Here is an 11,467-nt window from a genome sequence, read left to right on the forward strand (position 1 = left end):
GGGGACACAAGCAGGTGGAAAGTAGAACATGCCCCTGACCCTTCTGCCTGAGCTTCCTCCTGCAAGGGCAGCCAGAGGAGATTGCCCATGGGTTGGTTGGTTCTCAGTGGAATTCCAGCTGTGGCTTTTCCAGCCTGGCCATAATCACACCAACTCCCTGACCTGGTGCTCTGCACGTTTTCTTAACATGATTTCACACCCAGGCCTGGCACGGGGGGTAGCAGCCCTGCTTTTCACACATTTACAATCATTGCCACGTGCTCTGGAAGACAGAAGTGCTCCCCAGCTCCTCTATAGGTTGGAATAAGCTCCTTTTGGAACATAAGCAGTAGTAACAGTCCTTTGGGAAAAGAAGCACCCTGTTTGAGAGGCAGCTGTGTTTGTGATTCACCCCACCCAGTTCTGCTCCAGCACAAGCTGCTGTCTGCAGCCACGGGGGTGCTCATGGCTGCCTACCTTCTTTCCAGGACCATGTGCCGAGGGGAAAACTCCATCCTGGGCCAGCTGAAGGCAGAGGGTAAGAATGTTATTCCTCTCCTCTGTGTTGTTTACTTTGGATGCTGCTGTTTGGAGGATGCATCTGTAACCCATCATGCAGCACGTGCTGCGGGCTCGTGGGGCTGAGAGCGACCTCCTCCTTGTCCGTCCTCCCATGGGGAGCTCTGCTGGGTCACACAGGCCATGGCCACTTGTCAGAATTCAGACCTGGCTACAGCCCTGATGCAGAGGAGGGGAGCACCCCAGGGAGGAGCCCAGCACAGTTGCAGCTGCTCAGGATTGTATTTGGAAAATGTCCTGAGCGGGGTCACGCTTCTGGAGCCATGGATCCCACACAGGGTTTGTTTCTGGCACTTGTCAGATGTGGAGAGGAAGAACCTGCCTAAGCAGGAGGCTGTTTCCTTGCCATGAGGAATCCTGCTGGAATTTGCTCTGCTGGGAATTGGAGCACTGTGAAAACCCACATATCACAAACACTGGGACCGTGCATAATGCCTCATTTGTTCTAGGTCCTGGTGTAAATCGGAACTGCACACAAGTGCATTAGGACACATTTGCCATACTGAGCATGGACAAAACACCTGCTTCCAGCCTCCTTTCTGCAGCATCTGCAGAAAAACAGTCTCATAGTCCACTTATTGTGCCGTGCCCAGGAGACTGGAGTAATTTCTCACCGAAGTGGGAGTCTCTGAGCAGGCAGTAGATCAGAGCAGCACAATGAGCTCACAAGCAAATTTTCAAATCTATTTTTTAAAAAAAACTCTTTCTTTTATCTGTTCATTTATAAGTTTTAAAAGTCAAAAGTGAACTGTTATTCATAGGGGTCTTCATGTAAACAAGGTCTTTTTTTTTTTCTCTTCCACCTCCCTCATGCCATCAATTTTCTTGTCTTATAATTTTCAGTTGGAGATAAGTGGATAAACTACATATCCTTCTGTGGCCTTCGGACATATGCAGAGCTGGAAGGAAAGCTGGTCACAGAGCTCATCTATGTGCACAGCAAACTGCTCATTGCTGATGACAACACAGTTATAATCGGTGAGCAGGGGCTCTCAGGAGGGGTTTGGGACACTGGGTTCTACCTGGATCAATCCCTTCCCATCCCCATGCACAGTGCAGGCTGCAGTGCCTTGGACTTTGCTGTATTGTCATTTCTTTCTTGAGAAATATTTTGCTGTTTTTAAAAAAAAAAACAAACCCAAAAACCAAACTCATAAATTCATCAAGAGGGAAGAAAGTATTCAGAGGGCTGTCATTTCATTTGTTTTTCTAAAATCTTTTAAATCTGTGTGTAACCGTGAAGAGAATCCCAGTGCAGGGAATATTGTCCATCTGTCTTGTATCAAACTCTGCTCTAGCAGGAAGACTTGTGAGACTTGTCATCTGTTCCTGAAAGAACAGAATGTGCTGTAAAATTTGGAAGGTTTGGACAACATGTGTCATGTGTCAGCTCCATTTCCTAAGAATGGGACAATATGCTATAGGGAGTAATAGATATCATTTCATCCTCTTCTCTTACCGTATTTATTATGAGAACATGAAGCAAAGACAAGAGAGTTCAGGCTCAGAGCTCTGCACTGCAGCAGAATTTCAGCCTGTTTCTTTAAAGAAGCCCTTTTTGAGCTGTTACATCAGCAATAAAAGCTTTGCCAAGGAATACCTTAATACCAGATTTTACAAGACTCAAAATACTCCCTCCCTTCAAAGCAGATGCCCTGTGGTGAGGTTTGCTCCTCTGTCACCTTCTCAGATCCTGTCCCCAGTGCACAGAGTGGCTCTGAGGTGGTTTGATATCACAGCACAAGCTGTGTTGTTCCAGCTGGGATGGTCTGGGGGGCCTGAGGCAGATCTTAGTTTTTATTTTCTGTACCTATAAGCTTGAGGGTAGATTTTTATACAGCCTGTGCATCTCTGCTGCCTGGTGAGGGGTTGGGAAGTCATCCCTTTTCCACATGAGAGAGAGGGCATGGAAATTAAGTGCTCATGGAGCTTCTGCGCTGGAGGAGGGGGTGAAAGGACAGAGAGGCACTTAGCTGGATTTTCCTCTGGAGGTGTTGGCTCCCCTGGAGTTAATCCAGTTCCTGGGGAGGCTCAATGGCTAACTGCAGCCTGGGGGTCTCTTACAGCTGTGTCTGGAGGTTTTTTATTGTTGTTTTGGTCCTTTCTGTGGATTAATGACCTCATTATGCCTATCCCTCCCTACATCTTGCTGTTCCCTTGGAGCCAACAGCTGCAAGCAAACAGTGTTCCCCCATGCCCTGCTTTCTGATGTCTGTCTGGGGGACAAAGCCTCAGCTGGTCTTGAGCAGATCCCTCTGAATGGCACAGCAACCTGGTCTAGTGGAAAGTTTCCCTGACCATGGCAGGGAGGTTAAAAGGAGAGCAGCTTGAAAGTCTTTTCCAAGCCAAAGCATTCTGTGATTTACCCAGAGAGCTCATCCAGCCTCAGGTCACTGGGTATCCAAACCAAATGCAGTTCAGACCTTTGAAAGATGTGTGGCTCCTTCAGCAGAAGCATCTGAGAAGTTGCAGAAAAAACAAATTTGGAAAATGTTGGCCTGGGCTTGGCTGTGATTTAATTTTCTTCCATTGAAGCCTACAAAAATTAGTTGGGTTTTTTTTCTCTCTCCCCCAGCTCCTCTCAGGGTCTGTGTTTCCATAAGGAAGCCCCTGGTTGATGCCTGGGCTTACCTAGAAACAGAGGCCAGACAAAGTTAAAAAGATAGAAGTGGATATATTTATTGAAGGGCCTTCAGGTACAGTAAGGGCAGACAAAGCCTCCCCAGGGGGCTACACCCAAAATGGACAATGGTCATGAGTTTCTCAGACAGATATAAATGTGGCCTATGGTATATAACCTCATTACCTGAATCTAATTATAGATTATAGATCTAATTATATGCCAATTTGCTCCCCACCCTGATTCACTTTGGTTTGTACTTTTTGGGGCCTGGGGCAGACGGTGTCCTTGGTTCTCAGGCTTAGAAGGATCTGACCAAAATGTGAAGAGAGCTTACTAACACTGTATACGGAGTTCAGAGTTACACACTAATGCAGTACAGGATCTGTAAAACACAACAGCTAAAACCTTAAATACAACAGCTAAAGCCTTCATGCATCAGGTTTGGGTTTCACCTGTGGGAGCCATGGATGTTCCCCACGGGGCCGGGTGGTGATGGAGGCTGTGCAGGAGCACCTGGAGCGGCAGTGACTCATTGCCCGTGCCTGTCGTGCCCTGCCCAGGCTCTGCCAACATCAACGACCGCAGCATGCTGGGCAAGAGGGACAGTGAGATGGCCGTCATCGTGCAGGACAGCGACACCGTGCCCTCGCTCATGGACGGCCAGGAGTTCCGCGCCGGCCGCTTCGCGCAGTCCCTGCGCCTGCGCTGCTTCAGGTGCGGCTGGGGGGGACACAGCAGGGATGGGGGACAGGGGACAGGGGAGGGCTTGCTCAGGCCTCACCTGCCCCACAGCCCTTCTAACCAATGGGCTAACACTGCCTGCCCAAGCTCTGCTCGGCCTGCGCTTAGCCCAGGGTTTTGCTGCTGTTTCCTCACGCTGCTCCCCAGCTTAGCAGCTTGATTTTACAAATTATTTTTGCTCTGGGATTTCACTAGCAGAGCTCATAAACAAGTGGTATTTCCCCTCCAGATCCCGTTTGTGCACACTCTCAATCTTGGGTGGCAGTGTCACTTTTTAAAGGAAGCTTCTTTGCTGGGAGCAGCCATCTGGCCCACAACAAAGCCATTTTTAGTTGAAGGCCTTTTTCTTTTTTTTTTTTTTTCCCCACCCTGTTTCCCATCTGGACAGTTACTGCACAGAAGAAAAGGAGAAAATGAGGCAGCTTTAGAGCTGAGAGATTATCACAGAGCATGGAAGTGGGAGGGTGCTGGGAGCGCACAGGGTTTGGCAAGTCCCAAGGAAACTCCTTGTCTCCTGGCATTTATCAGGAGGGGAATGCCCAGTGCCTCAGCCTGTGTGAGCATCCATCCCTTTGTCTTCTCAGGGTTGTCCTTGGCGGCTCTGACCTCAACCCTGAACACCAGGATCCCGTCTGTGACAAATTCTTCAAGGAGGTGTGGATTGCCACAGCAGCTCGGAATGCCACCATCTTTGATAAAGTGAGGAGCACAGCAGCTTCCCCCTCCCTCCATCCCTCACAGGGGCAGCAGATGCCAATGGGAGCAGCAGCACAGGGAGGGCAAAGAGAGCAGGTCCAGTTCCTGGGGCAGGACTTTCAGAGATGTTTTGAAGGAATGAGTAGTGTCAGATGCAAGATCTGTGAACAGGAAACTGGAGCTGGTGAATTCTCAGTGTGACAGCACCCATGAAGGCAGCAGATCAGATTTCTCTGTGTTTGCATCAGCTGTAGCTCCAGTGAATGACCATGGTGTAGTTACTACTTGTAATTAGCCACAGTGTAACTGGAGTAGAAGCAAATTTTACTTCTGTCTTTTAATGAGCTTTTGCAGTGATTAGAAAAGGCCCTGGAGCTTCCTCTCTGCCTGCTCCAGCCTCATCCAGGGCAGGCACTTACCTCTTCCCTCCCTGTTCTCTGGGCTGTTCATTCAGTCACTCCCATCCTGGGGAATTTTCCAAGCACTGGAAACTTGGTTCTTTTTCAGGAACTCTGCATTGCTGCATTTCCCCTGCACTGACAGATGACTTCTGCTTTCTGTTCTGCTCAGGTGTTTCGATGCCTTCCCAGTGACCAGGTGAATAATTTAGCCCAACTGCGTGATTTCATCAGCAAGCCCAAATTAGCAACTGATGATCCTGTGAAAGCAGCAGAAGAATTGAAAAAGATTCGTGGGTTTTTAGTACAATTCCCCTTTCGTTTTCTGGAGGAAGAGTACTTGCTTCCCTCTGTTGGAACAAAGGAGTCCATGGTACCCATGGAGGTTTGGACTTAAGAAGATAAAGCAGACTGCTTTACCTTTTAAAGTCTTGTTCTCAGGAGAGAAGTTAATGAAAAATACGGGATTTTGGAATGTGAAAGAAGACTAAAAGCTTCTCCACCAAGGTAATGAGCCCTTCAGAAGGATTTTGGTGGAGGAACTTGAAGCAAATCAACACTAGCAGACAAGAGGAGCAGAAAAATTTGGAAATGGTGGCAGACAGAAGTTTAACTTCTGGAGGAGTTACTTCTTCAGGCATGTTCTGAGCATCTAAAGGATGCAGGCTGCTTCCTAGGACAGGAACTGACTCCCAGTCGATGTTGTCACCACTGCCAGCTGTATCCTGTGCTTGTGATCGTGCTGTGGTTGCACAGGAGGCCTGGGCTGCCTGTGCTGCTTCTCAGGCTTTGGGTGTCTGCACCTTGGCTCGCTGGAGCTCCCCATCTCACCCCTCCACATGCCATCAGAGCACACTGTGCAGCCCTGCCACTGCTGGGAAGTGCCATTTGCTGCTGCCTTGGGCTGTCCTGCAGCTTTCTGAGTGTGTTTCACTTCTTAAAGGGAAACAGACTAACAATCCTGTATCAGAATCAGCATTTTGGTCTTTTCATCCCTTCAGGGGAAAAAATCCTCTTCCTATTGCAGCTGGAGCAATCAGCAGCCCTCAGGCTTGGCAGAAGGCAGTCTCTGGAGGTGCTGGAGATCACTGGAGCTTGCTGGCCTTTGCACACACAGCACATCAGCTTGGTCCCACTGAGTGTGACTGATTTCCTCAGGAAAAGATCAAGATTCCAACTCAAGCCTGAGGTGTGCAGAGCTGGGGGAAGCCAAGGCCCTGCATGTGACAGGACTGAGACTGGAGAGGCAGCGTGATCTGAACCAAGCTCTGCACTCTGTGCATTCATCTTGCAGCCTATGGGGAGATTTTAATTTCCCTTTCCCCTTACTCAAAAGAAGGGAAGGGCCAGTAAGCTGACACCATGCTCAGACCAAGCTGATGTGTGGGTTTGTAGATGGGGTGAAGGCAAGGGGGAAGGGGAGCAGATGACAAAGCCTTGTCTCTGCTCTGCTTTGTTACTGATCCAGCCACAGCCTTGAGTGCAGTCATGCAGGATGTGTCTTCCCAAGCAGAGTAAAGCTCAGCATGCACATTCCTGTTTCCCATTGCTGTTAGAAGCTTTCCAAAGCTCTTTTGCACCTCCCTGTACAGAGCAGTTCAGTCCAGCACCCTGGGAAAAACACTACAGTTCCTGGGTTAGGACCTGGTGTGGTGGGCACCAGCCTGGGTCTCAGCCCATGCTCCATCCTGCAGTGAGGCCTTGTCTCCCAATTCCATGTCCAGCTCCAGCCTGAGGTGTTCCTGGCAGCCTGCAGTGCTGTGTCAGCCACTGGGATAATGGAGCATTATGGAATGGAAACACTTCAGGAGAGTTGGATCTGGAGGAGTGGGAGGCTGAGCTCTTCTGCTGCCCCCATTCAGGCATCCATCCCTTCCCTCCCCAGGGTTATACTGTGCCCAACACTCCTTGGTCCAAAGGCCCAGTAAACTGGTATTTATTTTGTTTCACAGAAGCATTTATATTTTTTCTTTTCTACGTCTTCCAGCAGTTTTTTAACTGGAAAATAATCCCACTGGTCACCTACCTATGCCCAAAAGGTAGCTGGCATGACATTTCAGCTGATTGCCTTGTGTGTTCAGACCTGTAAATAGGCACCAGCTTATTCTGTCCCTGCTGCATCACCCAAATAGGGAACAAACCCCAGATGTTCTTCCAAATCTCAGCCCATTCCTGCAGCTTCCACTGTTTTACACTTGTGTTTTGTAGATGCAGTTGCCTCCTCTGCTCCTTTCTGGCATCTGTGGTCTGGTTCACCTTTGGGAAGTGCATGTGCAGCATTTTATGTGGTTGAGTCCAGGGGGTTGATGGTTTTACCTGGCATGCTGTAAGCACAGAAATATCTTCCCTTGACATTTTTCCTCTTCAAAAACCTGACCTGGGGTCACCCCCTGCAGAGCCAAAGCAATGTGTGCCCTGACCATTTCCAATCAGAAAGATCAAAGGTGTCCTGTGACTTCACATCAGTGCAGGGTTAGAGCTTTTCTCTCCTGATGTTTTTAGCTGTTTTAGTTGGACTGAAGCTGCTGACTTTAAACAATTACAGCCTGCCAGAGAATCCTTGTCAGTCACACAGGTCCATGTTCAGAGTCAGAAATTGTTCAACCCCACCACCTGCGCACTGAACCTTGAAGTGCAACACTCCTGTCACCTTCTAAGTGCTCTTATTCTCCTCCTCCTGATATTAGCAAAGGTTTTTATAATTGTTAAATTATCCTTACATGGTCTTTTAAAATGGTAGGTTGCTAATTGTTGGGGCTTTTAACTCCAGAGGTGTTAACTCCCCCTCTGCCAGGCTGCTTTGGGGAACAACCACTCAGGCTCTGCAATGCTCAGTAGCTGCTGGTCCCCAGTGACACAGCAGAGCCATGGAGGGACATGTAATTGAGTTATTTGGTGTGAGAAGGTGCTAATTAAGGAGGTCTTTCATTACTGAGGTAGCAGACAGGCCTGATGTTGGCTCTCTGTCTGGCAGGAGGTTCCCCTCTGTGGAAGCAGAGGCACTGTGCTGACCATCCCTGCCCTGCGTTGGTGCTAAATTCCTGATACCAGGAGTTTAGAGACATTCCAGTGCAAGCAGGATGTGCAGCCTCAGCACAGTGAGGAGAGCCCAGCATCCCCAGGGGCTTGTGAGGCCATCAGGTTCCCTGTGGAAGCAGCACTGCTCACCCCAGACAGACAGACAGGAGGGCTGGAGCCACTCCAGTGACGGCCCTGCTCACTCACAGCCCAGGCTGTGCTCTCTGGAGCTGCCTCCTGGGGTCCTCTGTGCTGCAGGTTTGTTTCTTACATTAAGAAGCCTGTGAGGTTGAACACCTTGAGAGAGTTGGTTTGTGCACCTGAACAATCACAGCTTCTTAGTCTGTCAAACCAGCTTGGGCCTCAGACTGGAGAGGGTCACCCACAGTACCCAGAGCTGGAACAGGAGATGAGGATCCAAGCACTGGCAACCCCAGAAACATCTGCTGTTTCGTGTGGCATTTATTTGTTACAACAGTAGGGAATGAGAAATTCTCCCAGGCTCAGACTTTATTTTGTAATTCAACCCGAGTAGAACACTTCTTTTCCCTTTAAATTATTCTTTAACGGGTATCATTTTGAGAACTCATGCTCCTTTCCTTAAATTTTCATGGTCTAATATTTTAAAATATGTGTTTTGTTGTATAGATATTGGACTGAATAAATGTTTCACTGTAAAGATAATGCATGATTTAAAAATGAGGGATAAAATGTCATTGTCTGCAAGAACTGTACTAAAAACAGTTTATAAGAGAACCACTCCATGGAAGAGGCAAAGTGCTCAGCTCAGTGTCTGTCTCTTGGTCTCAGTTTGTCCCCTGACTTGGTGAGCTGTGCTGCATTAAACCCCAAACACTCCATCTGCCTTTCTTTTGATCACAACGTGATTTTGCAATGCTGGTGCTGTCCCTGGGAGAAGCTCAGTGCAGGTGTTGCCTGGCTGGGACTCTCCCATGAATTATTTCCAATGAATATTTCCTTCCGGAGGGAGCATCCCTGTACAATCAAGTGCAGATGTGCTGTTGTTATTTCAGTGTAAGGAGCCTTGAACACTTGTGGCAGGGACACTCTGGGGGCTGTGTCTGGTCACAGAGCTGCATTTTGGGGACACTCCCATACAAGTGTGAGAGAGCTGTAGGATGATGCCATTTCCCTCTCCTCGCCAGGCTGACCCCTCTCACCAGAGCCTTTCATGGTGTGGTGGCCAAGGGGAAGAAAAGCAGAGCAGGATATGAGCAGAGTGCCCCAGAGATGTGAACACGCTGTCACAGCTCCTGGCACTCATTCTGCAAATGGATTCAGCCAAGCAGTGGCTGCTGCCCTGCTGGAGCCAGGAGCTCTGCAGGATCCTGCTTCAGGCCCAGAGTGGAACTGCATGGCAGTGAATCAAGGCCAGCCTGTGAATCTCAGTGTATCCAAGTGGAGCTGCCCCAGTCACCACACATCGACCACTGAATGCAATGATCCTCTTGGGGTGTCACTTTTTTTTCCCCCTGTTTTCCTTTCCCTGCCTGCTTTCTTGTTAGATTATCCAGTACTTGTGGTTATTCTGTTTTTAACCTTCCAGTGTCTTCATAAAATCTCCTCTGTGTAAATAATTCCAACTTTCCTAGTCCTAACTCTAGGGAAATGAGAAAAGGTGGTCCAAAAGTGGTCCAAAAGTCACCATTTTGGGAATGTTTTGTTGTGTTTTGCAGGGTTCTTTTTTTTTTAAATTATGTCTCTAGCTAACCTAATCCACAAAAGGAGAGCTTCCACTTGGGGTGTGAGCGCAGGTCTCCGTGCATCCCTCCCTTGACTGTGCTGCTGTGATACAGAATATCCCTTCTGTGAAGGCCGCTGGAATTGAGTTTTGTATCCTTGTTCCTGCTAACCATGGCTTTCCTTTCCACTCTCTTTGTATCTGGTAAATGAATGTGTATTAATGGACTGAAAATACAACAGATCATCACATCAGAACGTTTGGCTTTGGTGTCTTTCTCCTTGTTTTGGGGGCCTCATCCTGCCTTGAGTTCTGTCCTTGTTCTGTATCAGCAGCCAAGACGTGAGGAGGAAAGGCCCAGAACAGCAATAAAAAAGGCTAGACTTGAGTCATTTGGGTTTTCCTGGGAGAGGGAAATTGCTGGGGTGAAACAGCATAGAAAGAAAATTGGACTTCTTAAATAGATTAAAAAGTCGTGGTTTAAAGGAGTTTTAATAATCCAGAAGCATTATGAAAGGCACAGACAAAAATGCTCTGTCTCCAAAATAAAATTAACTTGCCCCTGTCTATTTTAACTTCCAGTAAAGGAAATTCAGCAGAGAGAGAGAGAGAGGAAGAAGCAGCTGCCTGTTGTCCTCCAGGGGCAGAAGAGATTAATAAAGCATCAGTGGCATTTCCAAGCTCTCTTGCAAACTGAAAACATATTAACTTCTCCATTTCTTAGGTTTCATCTCCTTCCTCAGGTGCCAGAGGGCTCTCTGCATCTTCAGAACTTCCAAACCTAATCTGTGTCCTTGACAGACACAATAAACCAAGACAGCAGAGCCAGAGGGTGAGGCAGGGTTGGTAGGGGACATCAGGCACTGGTGAGTGCCACTCCTGAGTGACACTGTCGGCTTCTGCTGCCACTCCAGCATCCCCCTGCTGATATGTGCCTGCTGAATCCCACTTGGGGGCTCCTCAGGAGGAGACAGCAGCAGGCAGAGCAGTGTGGGAGCTGACACTCACTGCTGGGTGCACAGAGCAGAGCCCAGGGGCGCTGGGGGGCAGCAGGGTGGCTGTGGGGTCACACAGGGCAGCCACAGCTGAGGCTGCTGTGTCCTGCTGGCATTGCTTGGGTTCCCTGTTGGCTTTGCTTGGGTTCCCTGCCAGCAGCAGGAGAGCCCTGGGATCACAGCTGAGACTATCTTGGTGTGAAATTAACGTGAAACTGGAAGTTTCAGGAGCTCATAGTTTTGTAGGAATATCCTTTCCCTCCTCTCTGTGGTTGTCCTGGTTTTGGGGGGGATAGAGTTCATTTCCCTCAGTAGCTGGTGGGTTCTGTTTTGGATTCAAGCAGGGGCCCAGCCTGAGGGCACTGTTGCTGCTTTTGCTGTTTTCCCTCTCCTACAGGACCTGCCTTCATTCACATCCATCCCTAAGAGCAGGAGCGAGTGCAGCCCGTGGCTGTGGCTGGCACTGGCCGGGGGGAGGCAGGAACGCGATGGCAAAACTCGGCCTGCCATTGCCCTGCCCAGCCTGTTCCTGTTTGCTGCTGCAGGATTTGCAGCCTCGCTGATGGCTCCTTGTCCTGCACACACAGAGTGCCCTTGCCAGGGTGTTCAACAACCTCTTCTTCCCAGGGTGGATTTCTCCAGCCATGTTTTGTGCCGAGGCTGTTCCTGCCTCCTCCCACAGGTCAGATGTGGCCACAGGAGTCCCATGCCAGGTGCAGGATTTTCTCTCTCTCTC

General features: G+C 49.0%; 1 protein-coding gene across 3 annotated transcripts in view; it reads left to right on the forward strand.

Annotated features, from left to right (window-relative positions):
• The window catches only part of PLD1 (phospholipase D1), a 62,858-nt gene extending 52,395 nt beyond the window's left edge, over nt 1-10,463 (forward strand). The window contains exons 23-27 of one of the 3 annotated variants that reach the window (XM_058812637.1): nt 468-517; nt 1,402-1,536; nt 3,742-3,895; nt 4,507-4,621; nt 5,189-10,461. In XM_058812637.1, the coding sequence (XP_058668620.1) occupies nt 468-517; nt 1,402-1,536; nt 3,742-3,895; nt 4,507-4,621; nt 5,189-5,413 (679 nt within the window). In that variant the 3' untranslated portion in view covers nt 5,414-10,461. Of the gene's footprint in view, nt 1-467; nt 518-1,401; nt 1,537-3,741; nt 3,896-4,506; nt 4,622-5,188 lie in introns of all 3 variants that reach the window. The other 2 variants (XM_058812638.1, XM_058812639.1) reach the window with 2 other exon arrangements.
• The last annotated feature ends 1,004 nt before the right edge of the window (nt 10,464-11,467 follow it).

Source organism: Ammospiza caudacuta, chromosome 11 (assembly GCF_027887145.1).
Source record: "Ammospiza caudacuta isolate bAmmCau1 chromosome 11, bAmmCau1.pri, whole genome shotgun sequence".
Taxonomy (NCBI): Eukaryota; Metazoa; Chordata; class Aves; order Passeriformes; family Passerellidae; genus Ammospiza; species Ammospiza caudacuta.